This window comes from Sciurus vulgaris (genome assembly GCF_902686455.1).
Source record: "Sciurus vulgaris genome assembly, chromosome: 8".
Classification (NCBI taxonomy): Eukaryota; Metazoa; Chordata; class Mammalia; order Rodentia; family Sciuridae; genus Sciurus; species Sciurus vulgaris.
Genome location: NC_136468.1, coordinates 143,204,084 through 143,222,505, shown reverse-complemented (window position 1 = coordinate 143,222,505; position 18,422 = coordinate 143,204,084). Strand labels below are relative to the sequence as shown.

Here is an 18,422-nt window from a genome sequence, read left to right as displayed (position 1 = left end):
GGCTTGCCGTCCACCTCCACAGACAGACTGGCCTCCAGCGTCTTGAGGAAGGGCAGAGGACCGTGGAGAAAGCAGCCAACGGGCAGAATCAAGGGACATCCCTCGCCACGTGGCTGGAACGCCCTCCTGGTTTTGCCCAGAAAGAATTCCGCAGGGTCCAGCCCTGGGCAGATGCGCCACGAGGTCTGCAGACACGCAGCTCGCGGGTCACGGGCCACTCACGTGGTCGAACACTTGGCTCTTGGTGGCACTGTACTTCTGTGCGATGGCATCGGCCACGGCGTTGGGCCCCATGAACAGCGTGTTCCAGTTGTGGGAGCTGCGGGCAGGGGCAGAGCAGGACGGGTCACTGGGACCCACGGGCGCTCTCTCGCAGACACAGCCTGTTGCAAGCCTCCCGCCAGCTCGCCTGTCCTGGGCGGGCTCCCCACCCGCAGGCAGCGGGGCTGACAGATCCAACCTCTGGTGGTGCCAGCAGCCAGCCTGTGCCAGGGCCCAGCAGGTGGCAACCGTCCACTCGGAGTGGACGCGATACCTTGGAGCGTAAGTGAGCATGGCGCCGCTCTCCCTGCCTGCAGTGGGGAAGCGGGCTGGGAGGTGAGGATGAACCTCAAGCCACAGAGCGAAAGGGACCAGGTGGCCGGGAAAGGCGGAGAGGGCGGGGCTGGCGGACCTGGAGCTGCTGGCTTTGTCCTTGGACGCCTTCTTCTTCTTGTAGGACGAGCCGGGGCTGTCGACATCCTCACTGGCTTCCTTCCTGATGGTGGACGGCAGCACGTGCAGCATCCTGCCCTGTGGGGACAGGGGAGGAAGTGGGCGAGCCGCGCTCCAGAGGGCCTCCTGTCTAGTGGGGCCTCCTGTCCTAAACGAGCTGGACCCAGGGGACCCGCCGGAGGACAAGGACAGCGGCCGGAGCAGACACCAGTTACTCACGGTCCAGCTGGCGCTGGGGTCCCTGACACGGCCATGCCAAGGGAAAGGTGCCCCTCTATGACACCCCACGGCCCCTCGCACTGCCCCCAGGCCCTGCACAGGGAGAACGTGGGCCAGGACTGGCCTGGAGCCCACAAGCTCTACGCGCTGTGAGTGAAGGTGCGCTGGAGGGGAGGTGGCCCGGGCACGCTGCAGGGTGCCCCGAGGAGCAGACTCCCTGCATTCCACAGGGCCATCCGCTCACCCCCGCCGGCACTCCCTGGTGTCTTCCCTTTGCCTAGTTCATGTGAGGTGACCATGTGGCCCGCCATCGTGGGCTCTGGGACACACGTGCGCGGCCCTCCTCCGTCACCAGGCTCGGGGACCCCGGCAGGCCGGCGAGCAGCCTCACCTGGAACACCTGCCCGTCCACTGCCGCGTAGGCCTTCACCGCGTGCTCGGGGAACATGAAGGTGACGAAGGCAAAGCCCTTGGGTTTCTTGGTCAGGCTGTCGATGGGGTAGTGGAGCTCCGACAGGGGACCTGAGGACAGGAGAGCGTCAGTCGCCTGGGCTGGAGCTGGGCCCAAGCTCGGGGGCACTAAGGGTCGGCCACACGAACACAGAACAGCTACTGCGCACCAGCCATGTCCACTCAGTCCGAGGGAAGGATGGCGACTGCCAGCCACAAGGCCGCCCCCCAAGTCAAGGTGTCATTTCCCAGTCCCCTCAGAGAAGCGAGGAGGAAGGTGCCGGGCTGCACCTGGCTCCACGGCTGTTGCGCACAGCCTGCCCTGGGCAGTGGCCTCGCCCACACAGGCCTCCTCCCCGCGCTTGTGAATGGCTCAACAGTCACCACACACAGTGGCCTCGAGGGTCCAAGAGTTAGTGTGCGTCACTCTGAACACCAAGGGTGGCCACATCCCAAACAGACACCTGCAGTATATGGTCGAGCCCCCTCCCGTCCACCCAGCGCTGCCGTGTGGCCAGGGCACCAGCCCGTGGGAGGACCTGGGGAGCAGGACAGCGTGGACAGACCTTCAGGTCCCATCACCTGGCCTGCAAGCAGGTTCCACTTGGGGCCTCTGAGCTGTCCTTGGCCCGAGCCACTCACACGGCCTTGCTGATCCCCCACACCCAGGCCAGCCTCCCGGGAGGCGAGGGCGCTGGAAGCATCTCCAGAGCACAGATTCACCCGCACCGCGAGCCCACCTTCCTCCCCTTGGCAAGTGGCCCCGTGACCAGTCTCAGCTGCAGGACTGCGAATTCCCAGCCCAAGAACAACAGCAGCAGAACCAAAGGCAGCCCTGGCTGTTGCCTCTTCTGGGACGCTCAGTTTGCTTGGGAAGACTTGAGAAAAAAAAGTGTTCCCAGGCAGGAGCACGGTGGGTGGGGGGAGGGCTGGGCGGCTGCTGAATTCAAACACCAGAAGCCCAGGCATCTCAGGAAAACGCCTCTCTCGCGCCTGCTCTGCGTCTGGACGGCGAGAGCTACGGAATCAAGTCCTGCTGGGCGTGCTGGCTATGCCTGTGATCCCAGCGACTCGGGAGGCCGAGGCAGAAGGATCAAGGACAGCCTCGTCTCAAATTAAAAAATAAAAAGAACGGGGGATGTAGCTTGGTGGCAGAGTGACCCTGGATTCAATCCCCGGCACCATTGAAAAAAAAAAAGAATCCAAGTTCAAGTCCGGAAAGCAAAAGATGCTGCTGGATCTGCAGCGGGGACAGCGAGCCCTGTTTCTGGATGAGGAGACCAGCTGGAGCCACTGCCCAAGGTCAAGAGCGAGTGGGAGGCGGATGGGGCCCACCCAGCCAAGTGGGAGCTGGCGCGACAGGGGCCTACGCGTGCGGCCAGGAGCGGGCCCTACCGTAGGGGGAGAAGAGCTGCTCCAGGTCCTCCTCCGTGCTGGTGTAGGGCAGGTTGCGCACAAAGAGCCTCCCGGAGTCGGCCAGGTCCTCCTCCTCCTCATTCTCCCCGAGCGTGCGGCCTTGCCAGGGCTGCACACTGCTCTGCAGGGTCCCCTTGGCCGTGGGCACATGCTTCTCCCTGAACACCTCGATGTAGCGTCCACCTGCAGGAGGAGAGGGTCAGGGCTCGGGGGAGCATGGGACTTGACGCACCTGGCTGGGGACCCAGGCCAGGCTGCCGGCTGCCAGATGCTCCCGCTGGGAAAGGCAATGGGCAGCAGCTCTGCAGCAGGGCAGCGGCCGAGCCCCAGGGCCCCGTCCTGGGAGCCTGCTCCCACCGCCCTGGGCCAAGCGACAGTCCTCTGAACTCTGAGCCCACTCTGGCACTGCTGGCGGCTCTGCCTTGGGGAAGGTCTCAGGGGACAGCCCGACCCTGAACTACCACCTGCTGGTGAGCGGGTTGCAAAAACCATCCTGTGTGCCTAACGAGGCTGCAGCGATGGCCGGCCTCCGCCCGCACTGCCAGAGCTGGATGGACACCTTCCCCCGACCTGCCAGCAGGACGCCCGGGGACCCCCCCCCCACCCCCGCCCGTCTACCCTGACGCAACGCATCCCCCGGAGTCCGTGGCCAGGTCCAATCACCATCCCTGCCAGAGAGGGTGGAGGGCCACATTCCAGCTCAGGGAAGGAGCCCCTGCTGTGCCCCTACCAACCCCGCCCAGAGGCCAGAGCCTGCTCCTCGCTCCAGCAGGCCCAGCAGCCGCCCCGCCAGAGACCTGCCTCCTCCAGCCCCAGCCCTCGCCACTGCCCTGCCCGCCTGTACAGCCCAGGGCCACGCGCACGCTCACAGGCTCCGGCGCTGCCTGCCTCTCTGCAGCCGCTCTGCTGCGTACCCTCAGTGCCCACAGCGTCAGGCAGGAGAGGCTCGGCACAGGCGCACTCGAAGGAGCCCAGGAGCGGACGAGGAGCCCGAGGGCCCCAGCGCCCCTTACCCATGTACGCCCTGTCGCACTTCAGGGCTTTCTTCACTTCCTCTTCGCTGCTGAAATCCACAAAGACGTACCCTGAGGGACCAGGACAGAGGTGACTGCAGGCCCGCAGACGCGGGGAGCAGATGCAGGGAGTCACTGGGGACGCTGGGGTGGAGGCAGGAAGCCTCCAGAGCACACCCGCTTCCCTCCCCAGCAGCCTGGCTTGGCAGGCGAAGGCGCCAGATGCCAGGAGTCAGAAACAAGGGCCTTTCTGCCTCCTCTCGGCCTCAGCCCTTCCCTGACCAGGTTCTGCAGACAAGAACTAAATGCTCACGACGCCTTGTGACCCGGCCTAGCACTGGAGGGCTGGACTCTGCGACCAGCCTCCCCTCTCCAACTTCCCTCCAGCCATGCCCCCTGCCTCTAGGCAGCCAGATCCAGGGCTCCAAGGCCAGGGGCCACAGCCTCGACCTCAGGGGCCTCTCCCCGTGGTGCCTCAGAGCAGCGCCCTGTCTATCCCACCATCTTCTGCCAGTGTGAACTCAGCCCAGCAAACCCAGAACTGCTGGCCTCCATCTAAACAGACAGGGGGAGGCTGGGCAAGGAGAGAAGGTGAAGAGTCTAAAACTGTCCACCAGGCCACCAGAGGCAGGAGCGGGGCCGTCAGAGCCGCATCCTGACCAGGGTAGGGTGAGGACCACCCCCAGGAGAGGAGACACGCCCTGCCCCACGCTGGCCTCCCTGACTCGGCCCAGCTCCCAGACCTCACCCGTCTTGTTCCCATGCGTGTTCCTCACTATCCGAATGGCCACTGGCTTCAGGGGCGCCAGGAATTCCACGACATTCTTCTGCAAGGAGAAGTTTGGCCCCTGATCAGTGTGACAAATAAAGTGCCGCCCAGCAGAGAGGAGGGCAAAGCACTGAATCAGAAAAGGTGACAGGGCGACTAGGGCTCTGCTCCTTCAGTCACGCGCATCTTTCCTCCATCGTGAGATAGAAGAATCGTAAAACAGAGATCAGAGAAGAACCGCCTGACCACTACAGAACAGGACCTCGCCACTGCTATTTTAAGGCATCGTATCTGACCTTTTTTGAGGTTGTTTTTTATGATACTTCACGTTGTAAGGAGACCCCGTGTTCTTAACCACTCCCTTCTTTGGATGTGCGTGTGACTTAAACTTAAGTCACGTATTTTCAAAAAATACGTGAACAGGCAGGGTGTGAAATCACGGCAAATACTGAAAAGTGCAAATCAGAAAACAAAACCGACTCCTACTTCCAAGGGCCAGCTCTCCCTTCCTGGCTCCTTCTGCAAAATAAAGGCAGTGAAACCAGTTTTAATCTGGGCACTGGGTGCTCAGAGGCCCCCGCCCTGAGTGGCCTGTGATGCCAGCCACAGACCAAACTAAGAAGCATTCCAAACAAACGGAAGAAGTCCGGCAAAGTAGGGTTTTCACTCTGCTGCCGCCAATTTCCTGGTCATCAGATTCTCTCCAGAAGCCTGGCCTCGTTCCTGGTGCCTGGAGGGAGCCAGCACCTGCACCACGCACGGTCAGGTGTCTCTGGGGATGAATCCACCCGCTGTTCCACACCTGGCTTTTTCCACTTGCCACAGCACCCTGGGGTCTTCCCTGTCACTGCGTTCTTCATGTGACACCTCATGTTCCACCGTTTTAATGTGCTCCGGTGACATTTTGGGCTTGAGGATTCTTTGTTGTGGGCTGTCTTGTGGGCAGCAGGGCATCTGGCAGCATGCCGGGTCTCTGCCCACTAGATGCCAGCAGCAGCCCCTTCAGAGGTGACCACCAAGAGTTCCTTGGACATTGCCAGCTGTTCCATGGGGGCAGATCATTCCCTTCTGAAAATCACGGACACACGCCTTCCCTAGAAACGGAGCTTTGCTTTTCTGTTCTTATTGATGACTATGCATCAACGCATTAAGTTCAAATAATAACAGGAAGGTTGCAAAGAACTTTCTTGAGTTCAGACTCTGGTGTGCTCGGGGACCCACCTGTGGGGCGAAGCTCAGCACCAGCTTGGCAAAAGCCTGGATGGTCCTGATTCTGCCTGACACCTCTATGTTGTCCTCCAAAAGGCATGAAATGTTTATTGCCAAACGTGAAAAATGTATGCCAATCTGGCAAGTCAAAAACGTGAATTTCCAGTTTCGATTTTGTTTTTAATAATTATGAATAAATTCAAACATCTGTACAGGCCACCTGAATTCTTGTGGATGCTAGGCGAGCACTCTCCAAGAGGAGCCATCTCTTCAGCTTCCCACCTGAATTCTTTTTCTTCAAAAACCTCTTGTCCTTTGTCCATTTTTCTGTTGGGTGGGTCATATATCCTTCATAAGAATCTCTGTAAATTAGAGAAATTGGCGCCTCTTGCCTGCTGTTCAGGCTATGGATTGCTGCGGTCCACCTTCTGACCCCGTGGCATCCGTGGCCTTACAGGGTTTCTGGCTGGTAGGCAGTCAACACGTCCATTTTTTGTATTTCCATCAAATTTAGCAAATTGCTTAGAAAGAAATTTGTTCAGCTCAGATCCTTGATGTGTCTGGAACTTTTCTCATTATGAGAAGTAAGGCAGGGATCATTTTTTTTTCCTAAAAAAAAGTTAACTAGGATGGGCGCCAGTAATCCCAGCAGCTTGGGAGGCTGAGGCAGGAGGATCGTGAGTTCAAAGCCAGCCTCAGCAACTTAGTGAGACCCTGAGCAAATGAGTGAGACCCTGTCTCAAAATGAAACATAAAAAGGGCTGAGGAGGTGGCTCAGTGGTTACACATCCTGAGGTTCAATCCTGGGTACCAAATTTAAAAAACAAAACAAACAAACAAAAATAACAACAAAACCCAACGGACCTCGATCACAAGGAACTGCTTCAGTATTTCTAATAGCAAAAAATTTAAATTCTCATGTCCCCATTTAGGAGACCAGGAAAGTGTATCCAAGTGTCCCTGAGAAGGGAAGAACATGCAAGAAGGAAAATGGCAGTGTCGCAAGCCAGTCCTACCAGAGGGATGCAGAAAAAGCAAACCAACAGGAGAGGTCAGCTTAGTGCACAAAGAAAAGGACACTTAAGGGGTTCGTCCTGAATGTCAGGGGTTGTCACTGGGTGGGGCCCAGGAATGTGGGGCGGGGCAGCCCAGCGTGGAGGACAGTGGGCACCTGCGGATCACCTCCAGTCGGCAGACCTCGGTGGTCACCCCTGCATCCTGGCACCCCCTCTGGCTACGCCCGCTCCCACCCTAGCGTGGACAGTCACTCAACGGCCATCCTGGTTATAGGTGACCTTCATTCTTTTTGTTTAGCCGTGTCTTCCAGGATCTCATATGGGGAACCTCTATGGCCGATGCCTCGGGGGGCGTGAGAACAGGGTCATCTGCTAAGGCAGCTCCAGGGCCAGCCGGCTGCAGCCATGGTGCCTGCTGGCCTGCGGCCCGTTTCTGGAGACGGCAACACCTCCGTGCCTATGGTGGCCGCCCACTGTGAGGCGGCAGAGGACTCTCCCCAGGGACTGTCTGACCACAGGCCTGCCCTCTGCCCAGCTGCCCATCCGCCTGCTGTAGGTGAGGGAGCAGAACAGGCCTCCTCCTCCTCGAGGCGGCCATCGCGGTCCCTCCCTGGTGATGCCCGAGATGCCATCGGTCAGCCTTTCTGGTCTGTGATTCCTTCCAGCTCTCAATCCGAGTGGCCTCCTGCCCACCCTGTCCTCAGAGCACGTACCTCGGTGACACTGAACGGGGCTCCCCGCAGCTTCACGGTGTGGGGGGTGCTGGGCTCCTTCTCGTTCGCTGGTTTCTCTGTCTGAGAACAAAGAGGAACGGCCACAGTGGGTTCCCTGAGGTGGCGGGGGCAGGGGACAGATCGGACGTCGCAGCTCCAGGAAGCGTTGGCGCCTGTGTCTGCCACAGACTCAGGGTCTGGCTAGAGCGAAGGCAGCGGATGAGGGTCCCCATTTGCCTCTGAAGTGGGAGCTGCAGCCAGGTCAGCACACCATGGGTGGTGAGCAGGTCCTCGGCCAGCAGAGGGACAGGGCAGAGGGAGGAGCCGAGGCACGCACCCCACAGCCGCCGATCCTAGCTGGCTCCGTGCCGCATGCTGCACCCAGCCTGCACAGGCTGGCCTCCTACTGAGCCTCTAATTGCTCACGGATTCTGAATTCGACACGTCTTCCTGTGATTCTGGACTCCGATAGCTCTGCACAACCTAAGTTTCTGGTAGATGCTTGGGTGCCAAACCTGCCCAGCTAGCACTTGCTCCCCAGCAGAGCCTGCCATGGGCCCACGGGTGCAGCACAAGGCCACTGCTTGTCCCCACAGAAACGCCCTGTGCTGCGAGAGGTGCTGCCTCGACCCTGCTGGACATGGTGACCCCCAGGGCCACCCTGAGCACAGGGGCTCAGGAGGTGGCTGGAAGGACGGGTGCTGCCAGGATGTCCTCTGAAGACGAGGATCAGAGAGGCCTGAAGCATCCCCAGGCCCAGCAGCCCCCAAGGGTCAGAGCTGAGACTGGGCCTCGAACTCCCAGACTCCCTGCAGGGCACGGTGACTAGGAAGGAGGGAGGAGGAAGAGGAAAGAGGAGGCAGAGGGAGCCCCTTCCTCTCATGGGGAAGTGAAGGACTGGTTGCTTCCAACTCAAAAATGGGGACACACACATGTCCAAGTGCCCTGTGTCTGGAGCAGAGGACACCCTGGTGGGGGACAAGGTGGCCGTCCTCAAGGGCCATGTCCACCTCTATAATCTCAACTTCAGAGCCTGGAAGACCAGGGCTGGGGCCTGACCCCATCATGGGAGCCTGTCACTTCCCTTCTCTGGGCCTCAGTTTCCTCACCTATGAAATGGAAGAAGACCGGCCCCAGAGACTGATGACATTCCCAGAGGGGAGGTGCCTCACAGGGGCTATAGGCGGGGCTTGACTGAGCTCACCTATCAACGATGGCCCGTAGGCGGGGCCTGACTAATCTCACCTATGAACGACGGCCCATAGGCGGGGCCTGACTAATCTCACCAATCACGACGGCCCGTAGGCGGGGCCTGACTAATCTCACCTATGAACGACGGCCCATAGGCGGGGCCTGACTAATCTCACCAATCACGACGGCCCGTAGGCGGGGCCTGACTAATCTCACCTATCACGACGGCCCGTAGGCGGGGCCTGACTAATCTCACTTATCAACCACGGCCCGTAGGCGGGGCCTGTCTAATCTTACCTATCAACGACGGCCCGTAGGCGGGGCCTGACTAATCTCACCTATCACGACGGCCCGTTTGAGTCCTCCACCTTGTTACTGAACACGTGTGACCCGGCTGCTGCCCTCACTCCTCCCAGAGCCCTGACGGGCGCAGGCAGCCCCTCCAGGTGTAGCAGGGGGTGGGGGAACAGTCTTTCCTCCACGAGGCACCCCACCAGTGGGGTCGCGGGGACCACGCGGACATGCACAGACGCCCTCCCTGTCCCCTGGAGGCACGCACCTGGGCTCCGGGCTCCCGCGGCCTCCTGCTCCCAGGCAGGGCCCCCGTGCTCCCTGGTGCCTGCTGGGTCTCGGTGGCCGAGGACTCCTCTGCCTCACTCCCTTCGTCACAGTTCACTGCTTCGTCCTCACTCTCCTCCTCTGAGGACGACGTGGCAGCCACCATCTTGGACTTCAGGTACTCCATGTCCGAGAGTCCCTTCTGTGCAGCCGCCTCTGGCGCGAGGCCCTGCTCTGCTGAGAGCGGGGGTGAGGAGGGTCACCTTCCTGGACAACCAGAGACCTGGGCAGCACGGGCTGAAAACCTGGGGGGGCTGAGGTGCCATACCCGCCACGGCCAGGGCCCCCGTGCCCAGTGGCCCCAGAAAACCTTGTGATGGGCAATGAGAGGGCGGAGCTCTGCAGTTCTGTATGACCCAGTCCCACACCCAGGGCGCCACGGCTCCCGCCACAGCCTGGCTCTCCCCTGGACGGCCCTACCGCTGACCCCCTAGCTGGGCTATGTCTAGGCGCCTAACGTGTTACAGAAGGTGCAGGTACGACCAAGGCCTTCTACAGAGGAGCGCACCATGGCGTCCGTCACCGCAGAGGGCCGCCTGCTCCATCCCGTGCAGCTCTCATCCACCCCAACAGCAGGACGGTGCCAAAGCACCTCCAGCGCGTCACTGCTGTGTGCTGCGCTCTGGACGTCCCCATCCTGCTACCTGACGCCCGGCACGCCGTATAATGTACGAGGAACACTTGCTAAGACGTCTCTCCACTGAGGAGCTATGCATGGAAAGCTGGGGAGGCCGAGGAGTGTGCAGGGTGCCCCCCATGCCCGCAGGCTGCTGGGACTGTGTTCTAGCCTCGCGCACCTGGACAGGGAGGCCTGGAGGCTGAGGAGGGAACCTGCCTCCCCTCCCAGGCTGCGAGCCCAGCGCCTTCAGCTCCGCCCTCCCTGCTCTCTTGGCTCACCCAGGCCATGTCCGCCCCTGCAGCCCCTGCTGCCCTCTCCTGAGCCCTGAGATGCTGCACCCTTGTCCGCAACGCCTTCTCTGCCCCCTGCTGTGTTCCCCCAAGTCCTGTGAGTCCTTCAGATTCCAGCTCAGCACAGAAACTCTGCTGTGTCCACGTTCCCCTCTTTAAACCAGCCCTGACTCGGACCCCCAACAGAGCTACCACCCTGTACTGCAACTGGTCACTGCTACCATCAGCTGCCCCGCACTGAACCGTGGGGACAGAGACTCGCCCCCTGCAAGGCCTTCCCGACGGCTCCCCTTCCAAGCCCCCTGTCCTCTCTGTCACCAGTGTGATCCAGGGGAGCTTATCTGCTACTGCTTCTCCTCCCTCACCAGGAGACAGCTGACGGCTCTGTGGGGAGGGGTCCTCTGCCTCCTGCTCGCTGCCACGTCCCCAGGGCCTAGCACACAGCATGTGCTCAGCCATTCCGTTGATCACTGACTGAGCAAGTGACCAGAAGGGCCGCAGCAGACTTGCCAACTAAGAGCTCAAGAGCTGTTGGGCTGGCTCTGTGCTTGGGGTCGGGCTGGCCCTGGGCCTGCGAGAGGGCGTAAAGAGCGTACGTGCAGGGCAGGCAGATGGGAAGGACGCAGGCACACAGGCGCAGAGGCCCGGGCCTCACCTGCAGGCTCCTCGGCCGCCTCCTCCTCGCTCTCCTGCCCAGAATCGGAGTCGAAGTTCAGGTAGTCGCTGGTCGGCTTGCTCTTCCCTGCCGGGGGCTCTGTGTCCAGGGCATCGTTTGCCCACGTGGCCACCTGGGTCCGCTTCTGGTGAACCGACAGGAACTCCCGGAACTCGCTGTCTTCCTTCAGCTGGTGGCACCGGAACCAGGTGGCAGGGACGTGGGGGGAGAAGAGGCGGAGGCGGCTCAGGTGTGGCCCGGCCATCCTAGCTCTCGGCAGGACAGGCACCCTCCCGCCTCTCGTGGGCCCCCAGGGTCCACTGAGGCAGAGTGGACTCTGCAGGACGAGGAGACCAGGAGTCCACAGGACATGGACGTGGAGCGTGCGGCACTCCGCTTCCTGGACCAGCCCGCGCCCTCAGACTGCTGCCCCGCCCTCTCCGTCAACGGGACGCTCACCTGCTCCAGCTCGCTTGGGACCTTTCTTTGCTTGTCATCCTAAAAGCAGAAGGCGCAGGCGATGAGGGTGGCGTGGAAAGCGGGCAGGTGACCCCGCAGTGCCCGCAGCCCCCCAGAGGCCACCCAAGAGCGAGGCTCAGCTCCCCGGGGCCGCCTGCGTACTTTCTTAATTTCTGGGGGAACGGGGCCTGGTGCGGGCTGCTCGGGCTGCCTCGGCCTCTGGGCGTGTCTGCTCCAGGCTCGGGGCTTCGTCGGGTCCCCAAAGGACTTGCAGAATTCCACCTGCGGAGAAGAGGGCCATTTTCACACCTGCCGCCCCAGCCAGCAGCCCTGCTAGTGCCCCAGCACCCGGGGCCTGGGCTTCAGAGGCGGCTGCCCCGACCTGCTGAGCGGAGCAGATGACTGCCACCCCAGCCGTGGCTGGTCCTGTGATGTCACTAGGCTGGCTGCCGCTCACTGAGGTATCAGGCACAGGCGCCCTCGAGGGCCCGTGAGAACTGACAGGCTGAGCCCCGACAGTGGGCAGCAGAGCTGCGACTCTCCCCAGTCCCCAGACCAGAAACCGGGAGCAAAAGAAGTGAGGGAGCCTGTCCGGTGACCAGTTGTAGGTGACAGAGATCTCAGGTGCCTGGGGACCCAGGAGCCTGAGTTTTTAACCATCCATGCCAAAGGGCAGCTCTGAGGACGACATGGGATGCAGGCCATGTGCACAGCCTGGCAGGGCAGGGACGAGCGATGGCGGCAGGGTCACCAGTGAGCGCGAGGTAAGCGCCACTGGCCTTGGGGAACAAGCGAGGGTGACAGGGGCCCAGGGTGGCCACGGGCGTGGAAGGGAGCTGAGCCCGTGGACCTCTCCAGACCCGAGGCCGCCTACACTCAAGGTGACCGAGGAGAGGGCTGGTCCTGCTGGAGCCCAGGTGACAACTCCCAGACAGCTGAGGTCACCCTGGTCACCAAGCCCTGCCCTGAAGAGCGAGCCTGCCACCTGGGCCCATCCTGCTGTGAGGACGCTCGAAGCAGTTGCTCCTGTAATAACGGCCAGTGTGGTGCAAGATCCAAACAGCAGACAGTCTCCGTGGAGGCTAGAGGGAGATGGTGGCGACTGCTGTCACCAGAGAGGCTCCGTCAGCCTCTGGGCAAAACCCGTGCCCACCCCACGCCAGACTGCAGGGTGCGGCTGCCTCGACGGGCTCTCGTGCCCCGTGGCTGGTTTTCTCCTTCTCAGCAAAGCGCTGGGGACATCTTACCACGTCAGTGAACGCACGTGGGTGACCTGAGTGGGACCTCCTCCTCCGGGAAGCTTCCCGGCCCCTCCCTGGCCTGGGCAGGTCCTGCTCTGTCTTCCCAGGGTCCCTGACGCACTGACCACCCTGACCGGCAGCAGCTGGAGTCTGTCAGCGCTCTGTCTGTGCAGAGGCAGCTGGCTCCTGGGCACAGGGACCAGGGCACGGCTCTCCCCAGACTCCCAGCAGTGACTGGGAGCTCCCGAGAGCACTGACGGGCAGGACGATGCCCACCTGTGGCTCTCAAGTGCCCTCTTGGTGGTCAGCACAGGTGCCACCTGAGGCTTCAGACGTGCCTGTTGTCACACCTGACAAGCCGCACCAAGTCGAGACTCAGGACAGGCCAGCCGCAGTCTGACTCGTTCTCAGGAGATTCTTACCAACACGGAAGAGCAGGACCTGGTGAGGCGGCCAAAGGCCTCACAGCCTGAGGACGGCCCTGGGACCCACGTGCTGGGCCAAAGGTGGATGGTGGGTGTCGCGCTGCACAGGCAGGCAGGGCGAGCCTCCCGCCCACTCACCGTGATCCGGGACGTGTCGATAAAGCTCTTGTTGAAATGGCTCAGTGCGGCCTGGGCCTCTTCCTCAGACTTGAAGCCAATGAAGCCGAACTTGCGGAACTTGCCGTCTTTGGTGAACTTGAGGCTGCAGTCGGTCAGTGTGCCGAAGGCGGCGAACAGCTGTCTGAATCGCTCCTCCTTCATCTAGGACAGAAGGTGGGGAGGAGCTGGTGAGTCCTTACAGCGAAGGGACAAATGGCTAGAAACCCGGGGCTCCAGGATTCTCCAGGGGTGGCCAGAGACGAGGCGGCGGCGGCCTGTGCTTTGTAGTCAGGCCAGCTCTGACTCTAACACTCACTGGCTACGTGCCCTCTACTCACATCACCGGTGAACAAATGAGACTCCACGGGCCACGTAATGTCATCATACCCTGTGGGGCTGCTACGAGGTCAAGACCAAGTACAGAATCACCACAGTGTCACTGCTTAGGAGACACTGAGAGGCTGGTCAGAAGAAATGAGAGTGGGCATGCAAGCTCTGTGTGCCGACGGGTGGAGGACACAGCGGCGTCCCAAGGCGGCCACACCCTAAGCCCTGGAACGCTGGTCATACACCACACACAGCACACGGGATTGTGCAGATGTGATTTGATTAGGAGTCTTGAGATGGGGAGATGATCCTGCGTTATCCAGGTCCAAAGTGATCACAAGGGTCCTTATAAGAAAGCGACAGGAGGGTCAGAGTCAGAGGAGATGTAAAGATGGAAACAGAAGGAGAGAAACTGGAAGATGCTGCGCTACCCTCTGAGGACAGAAGTTCAAGGGTGTGGCTTCAAGTCCAGAGGGATAGGCAGTCTTTTGAAGCCAGAAAAGTGAAGGAACAGATGCTGTCCTACAGCCTCCAGAAGCACAGCAACCCCACCGACACCTTGATTTAAGATGTCTGACCTCCAGGAGCGTAGGAATAAATACGCATCGTCGAACCCCCGAGGTGAGGTCAGCTGCTCCGGCAGCCATGGAAATCCGACAGGCTGACGCTGTTACAGTCTGATCCAGCGGCCCCCATTCCAGGCAGAGGTGGCTCCTGGCTTCCCACATCCTCACTCAGCAGAGAACTGTGTGGGTGGGAGTGGGCCTGAGAGGCACCTGGGGGCCACAGACAACCAAACCAGCTTGAACACAAAACCCACAGGCACTGGCGGCCCAGGAGGAAGAGGTTTTCAGAGGCAGCTTCGTAGTAACTCTGATCTCACCCAGATCTCACACTCACCAAGTTAGGAGTTTTTATGCACATTTTAGAGAAGAGAAAACGGAATACTCGGAGGATAAATGACCTGCCCAAGGTCTACAGAATCCAGGGCTGTGTCGGCTCAGATGTATAAGTAAACTCATGCCCCCATCGCACTGGGGGCCTCACTGAACTCTGACCCCATCATTCTGCTGCAGGGAGTGTCAGCTCCTGCCTATTCCCCCAGGAAGCCTCTCCAAGATCCTGCACGTGGGTCAGTAACCAAATCCCACTGGGCTCCCACGGCACCTGGCTCATACTTCAGTCCCTGCATTTTGATCTGGTGTCTGTTTTCTCTGCTACCCTGCAAACTTCATAAAAGCAGGGACCAAGTCTTGTCCACTTCTGTCTATACTGTCAGCAACACCAGAAGCACTCATTACTAAATGTTCATCTGTTGGAAAATAATTAAGTGCATGCAATTATGCTGAGAGACAATAGGGGTACTAGTCAGAATTGCCAATTTTAGAACCAGACTCCTCAATTCAGTCCTTGTTGTATGAATTATCACCTGTGTGTGACTTCAGGCCAATAACTTTGCCTTGATATGCCTTGGTTTCTTCACTTTTAAAAGGGGTATAAGAGTAGATCCTGACTTGCAGGATTACGTGAGGATTAAATGAGTTACTGTACCTAACACATCTGGAACAGTGCCCAGCACATAGTAAATTCTCCAAGGGCTAACTCCTACGGTTACTGTTTTTATTATTAATTCTTTCATTCATCAGGCAAGATGAACAGCGGAAAGAAGCCACCACACTAAGGGGCAAAATGAAACTAGGAGAGAAAAGAAGGGTAGGCACGCTGAAACACTCATCCAACTAAGTGAAGCATCAGGAGACGCGGTTTAAAGCTGATGGATGGATCAATAATAAATATCTTAAAAGTATTCTACTTAGGGTAAATAGCAGGATAGTTAAAAACAAAAATACTTATAAGTTGGAGGGAAGGAATAGATTATCTTAAAGTCCTCCTCTTTCATAGTACAGGGAGTCAGCAGATAGTCCCTGGGATAAACTACAGAGATGAGCAAAGTACCTGGGTCCACAGAGAAGCCTATGGAGAGTCCTTTTAAGAACAAACCATTTGAGGATGGGTACTCCCAGAGAGTTGGAGCAAAAGACTTTACTTCTCATTTTATATCCAACTGTCCTGCTTTAATTTTTTTAAATCACGTGGCATAAGTGCCTCCCACATGGCAGAGAAAAAAAAAAAAAAAAAAAAAACACCTAAAAAACCATAACAAAAGCAAAATGGCTCCTTGCATTCTCTTTCCAGAGAAAGAGACTCCCCAGAACAGAGGCAAGAGTTCAGAAGACATTCTCACACCATCCAAATGGCTCTCTTTGTACTGGGGCCAAGGGATTCCTGGCCACGCAAGTGATGTGGGTGCTCTCTATCCAAGAACTACAGTGAAAGAGGAAAAATGACCACTTCAGTCCATTGCATCTAGAAAGACATTGCCACATCCATTCACCCATTTCTTCACTCACTGATCAGGCAGTTTCATCAGAAGCCTACCAAGTGCTGGGTTCTGTGCTAGGCTCTAGGCAGACAGGAAAGAGCAGCTGGGATAAATGGTTTAAAGCCCTTGGCAATATTCCTACCGGTCCCAAGGGGGATGGATGAGGGTGGGGATTGGAGATCCTCGGAGCCATACTCCCCACAAGCCTCCTCAACAGACTCCCGAATGGGAGGGCAATACAAGTACCGTGATGGTTCAGACGCGGATCAACAAGAAAGCGTGATCCATCGAGAGAGACTGGGGAGCGGCACGAGCTAGGGGCTGGCATTTCCCTAAAAAGAGGGTCGTGGGGTTTGGAGTCAGGTACCCACGGACCGGCTGGGAAACCTTGGGCAGCCGCTATTTCTCTTTCCCAGCGGTCGAGTGGGGATAAACCCAGGATTCTGCCCCTTTAGGGTTTCGGATCCGCCCAGAGTCCCACCGGAGAGAAGCCCCTCAGTTTTCTCCAGCCACCTTTTCCCCGCAGCTCCCAGCGGACCCCACTTTCAGAGTCCCCAAACCTGGCTCTTTCCTCACCCCATTCGGGAGGTTCTTCACGATCAGTCGCGACATGGCGCAAGGTCCCGCTGTTCTGATTCCAGCACCACCCGACCGCGTCTTCCCACAACTTTCACGCTGCCGCCGTGGGCGCCGCCATCTTCAGCACGCCGGGACAAAGTCACGTGGCCTCGTTCTAGACCCGCCCATCCGGAAGTAGGCGTGGCCAAAGCCGGACCTGCCGGAGGAGGTCACACCCCTAAGAGGCGGGCCTGAGCTCTTGCATTCTGCGCAGGCGCAGAATCTGGAGCGGCTCCTGGAGGCCGCAATGCCGCGGTCCAGTCGGCAGGGGGCGCCGGTTCCCAACAGCCGCGGGGGATTGCGCGGGACCTGCTCTATGGGGAGCGCTAATCAGGGCGTGTGGTTTTGTGTCCCTTTCGTATTGTATTTTACTGTTGATTCCTGAGAAGGTCCTGAGAACGGGGACTAGATTAGGGATCCTTGCCTCCCCTTGGAAGATGGAGAAACAGGCTTCCTAAGCCCTGCAGGGTCAATGGTGGAATGTGCACATTGGAAACAAACAGTCCCATTTTGCAGGTGGTCAACCCGGGACGGAGGAGTGAAGCTATTCCGTAGCAGAGCCGAGATTGGAGGCAGGGGCCGCCTAGGACCCCGCAGTGAGCGCCGGTATCTTCAACTCCAATGCTACAAGCAGATGCCAATTCCGGCTGAGCTTCTACACCCCCACCTGCCAATCTTCTGGCCAGGAGTCCTTGACCAGACTAACCGCGAGCCTTTGCACTTACTTCTGTAAAAGCGGGGTGGTTCTGTACTGTGCTAGGGTTCAAGGACGTAAGAAGGGAACGGGTCCGGGTGTCAGTCTACTGCTTCTCTGAGCATCTTTGTACCATGGCTGGAGGGAGGAGGGGGCCTGTGAAAAACAGCCATTTCCTCTCCAGAATGACTGGCACTTCCTGGCCACTTCCCACAGTGCCTGGGGTCCCTGGCCTGGTTTCCCCAGCTTTTGTGATTTTCTTCACTTGAAAGCCCCCCCCCAATCCTTTTGGTTGTGATTGGCGTCAGCATCTTGGTCTACTCCACACCCCGTGCAAGTCACCCACTGAAACTCACAAGCCCTGGTCTTTGTAGATTTGCCAAGTTTTGCAGGCGCCAGCATAGCCCTCGATATTGAAGTGTTTGCACATCCCCCAAAGAAACCCTGCACCCTTCTGCTGTCACGGGCCAATTCCTGCTCCCTCCAGGCCCTGGCAACCAGGTTCTGTCCCCACAGATTTGCCCACTCTGGACATTCCACGCAGCGGGGTCACGTGACTCCTGGTCTTTTGTGACCAGCTTCTTTCCTTTAGCTCCATGCTTTCGAGTTTCACCTGTGGGCAGCGTGTGTGGGTGCTTCCTTGCGTTTCTTGCTGAGGAATATCTCCCGTGTGGATGAAGAGCATTTCCTCATCCATTCCTCTGTGGACGGACATCTGGGTGGTTCCCACCCCGTGGCCGCTGTGGATGCCCTTGCTATGAACTTTCCAGTGTTTGTGTGGAAGCGTGTTTCCATCTCCCAGGGGGCAGATTCCTGGGAGAGGCATTGAGGAGCCACACACAGACCTTTCCAGAAGCAAGCTGTTGTCCACAGCGGCTGCACCTTGTCCATTCCTGTCCGCAGCTCCCGAAGCTTCCGAGTCCCCGTCTCCTCTTCAGTTCTAGCCATCCTAATGGGGGTAAAGGCGTGTCTCACTGAGTTTGGGTTGGCAGTTCCCTGTTGGCTCCTGTTGTTGAGAATCTGTCCCTGAGCTTTGGGCCATTTGTGTGTCTTTCTGAAGCCACCCCCCCCCCCCCCCCCCCCGTTCTCCAAGACCAGCTCAGATGCAGCGCAGTGTCCTTGAACCCACCTCTTCCTCACCGAGCCCCAGATGCCTGGAGCTCGCACATCTGCCCTACCACGAGCACGCGGAAGTCACTACCAGAACACACTCGGCTGACTCAG

At 59.0% G+C, this 18,422-nt stretch overlaps 1 protein-coding gene across 4 annotated transcripts in view; it reads right to left on the bottom strand.

The window, feature by feature from the left end:
* The window catches only part of RBM19 (RNA binding motif protein 19), a 92,918-nt gene extending 76,310 nt beyond the window's left edge, over window positions 1-16,608 (bottom strand). For 2 of the 4 annotated variants that reach the window (XM_079151568.1, XM_079151570.1), the window contains exons 1-13: window positions 16,463-16,608; window positions 13,156-13,338; window positions 11,514-11,633; window positions 11,352-11,390; window positions 10,893-11,082; window positions 9,270-9,505; window positions 7,520-7,600; window positions 4,561-4,639; window positions 3,813-3,884; window positions 2,779-2,982; window positions 1,325-1,455; window positions 674-792; window positions 223-319 (exon numbers count right to left, since the gene is read on the bottom strand). In XM_079151568.1, coding sequence (XP_079007694.1) covers window positions 223-319; window positions 674-792; window positions 1,325-1,455; window positions 2,779-2,982; window positions 3,813-3,884; window positions 4,561-4,639; window positions 7,520-7,600; window positions 9,270-9,505; window positions 10,893-11,082; window positions 11,352-11,390; window positions 11,514-11,633; window positions 13,156-13,338; window positions 16,463-16,498 — 1,587 coding nt within the window. In that variant the 5' untranslated portion in view covers window positions 16,499-16,608. The remainder of the gene's footprint in view (window positions 1-222; window positions 320-673; window positions 793-1,324; window positions 1,456-2,778; window positions 2,983-3,812; window positions 3,885-4,560; window positions 4,640-7,519; window positions 7,601-9,269; window positions 9,506-10,892; window positions 11,083-11,351; window positions 11,391-11,513; window positions 11,634-13,155; window positions 13,339-16,462) is intronic. The other 2 variants (XM_079151569.1, XM_079151571.1) reach the window with 1 other exon arrangement.
* Window positions 16,609-18,422: the final 1,814 nt, after the last annotated feature.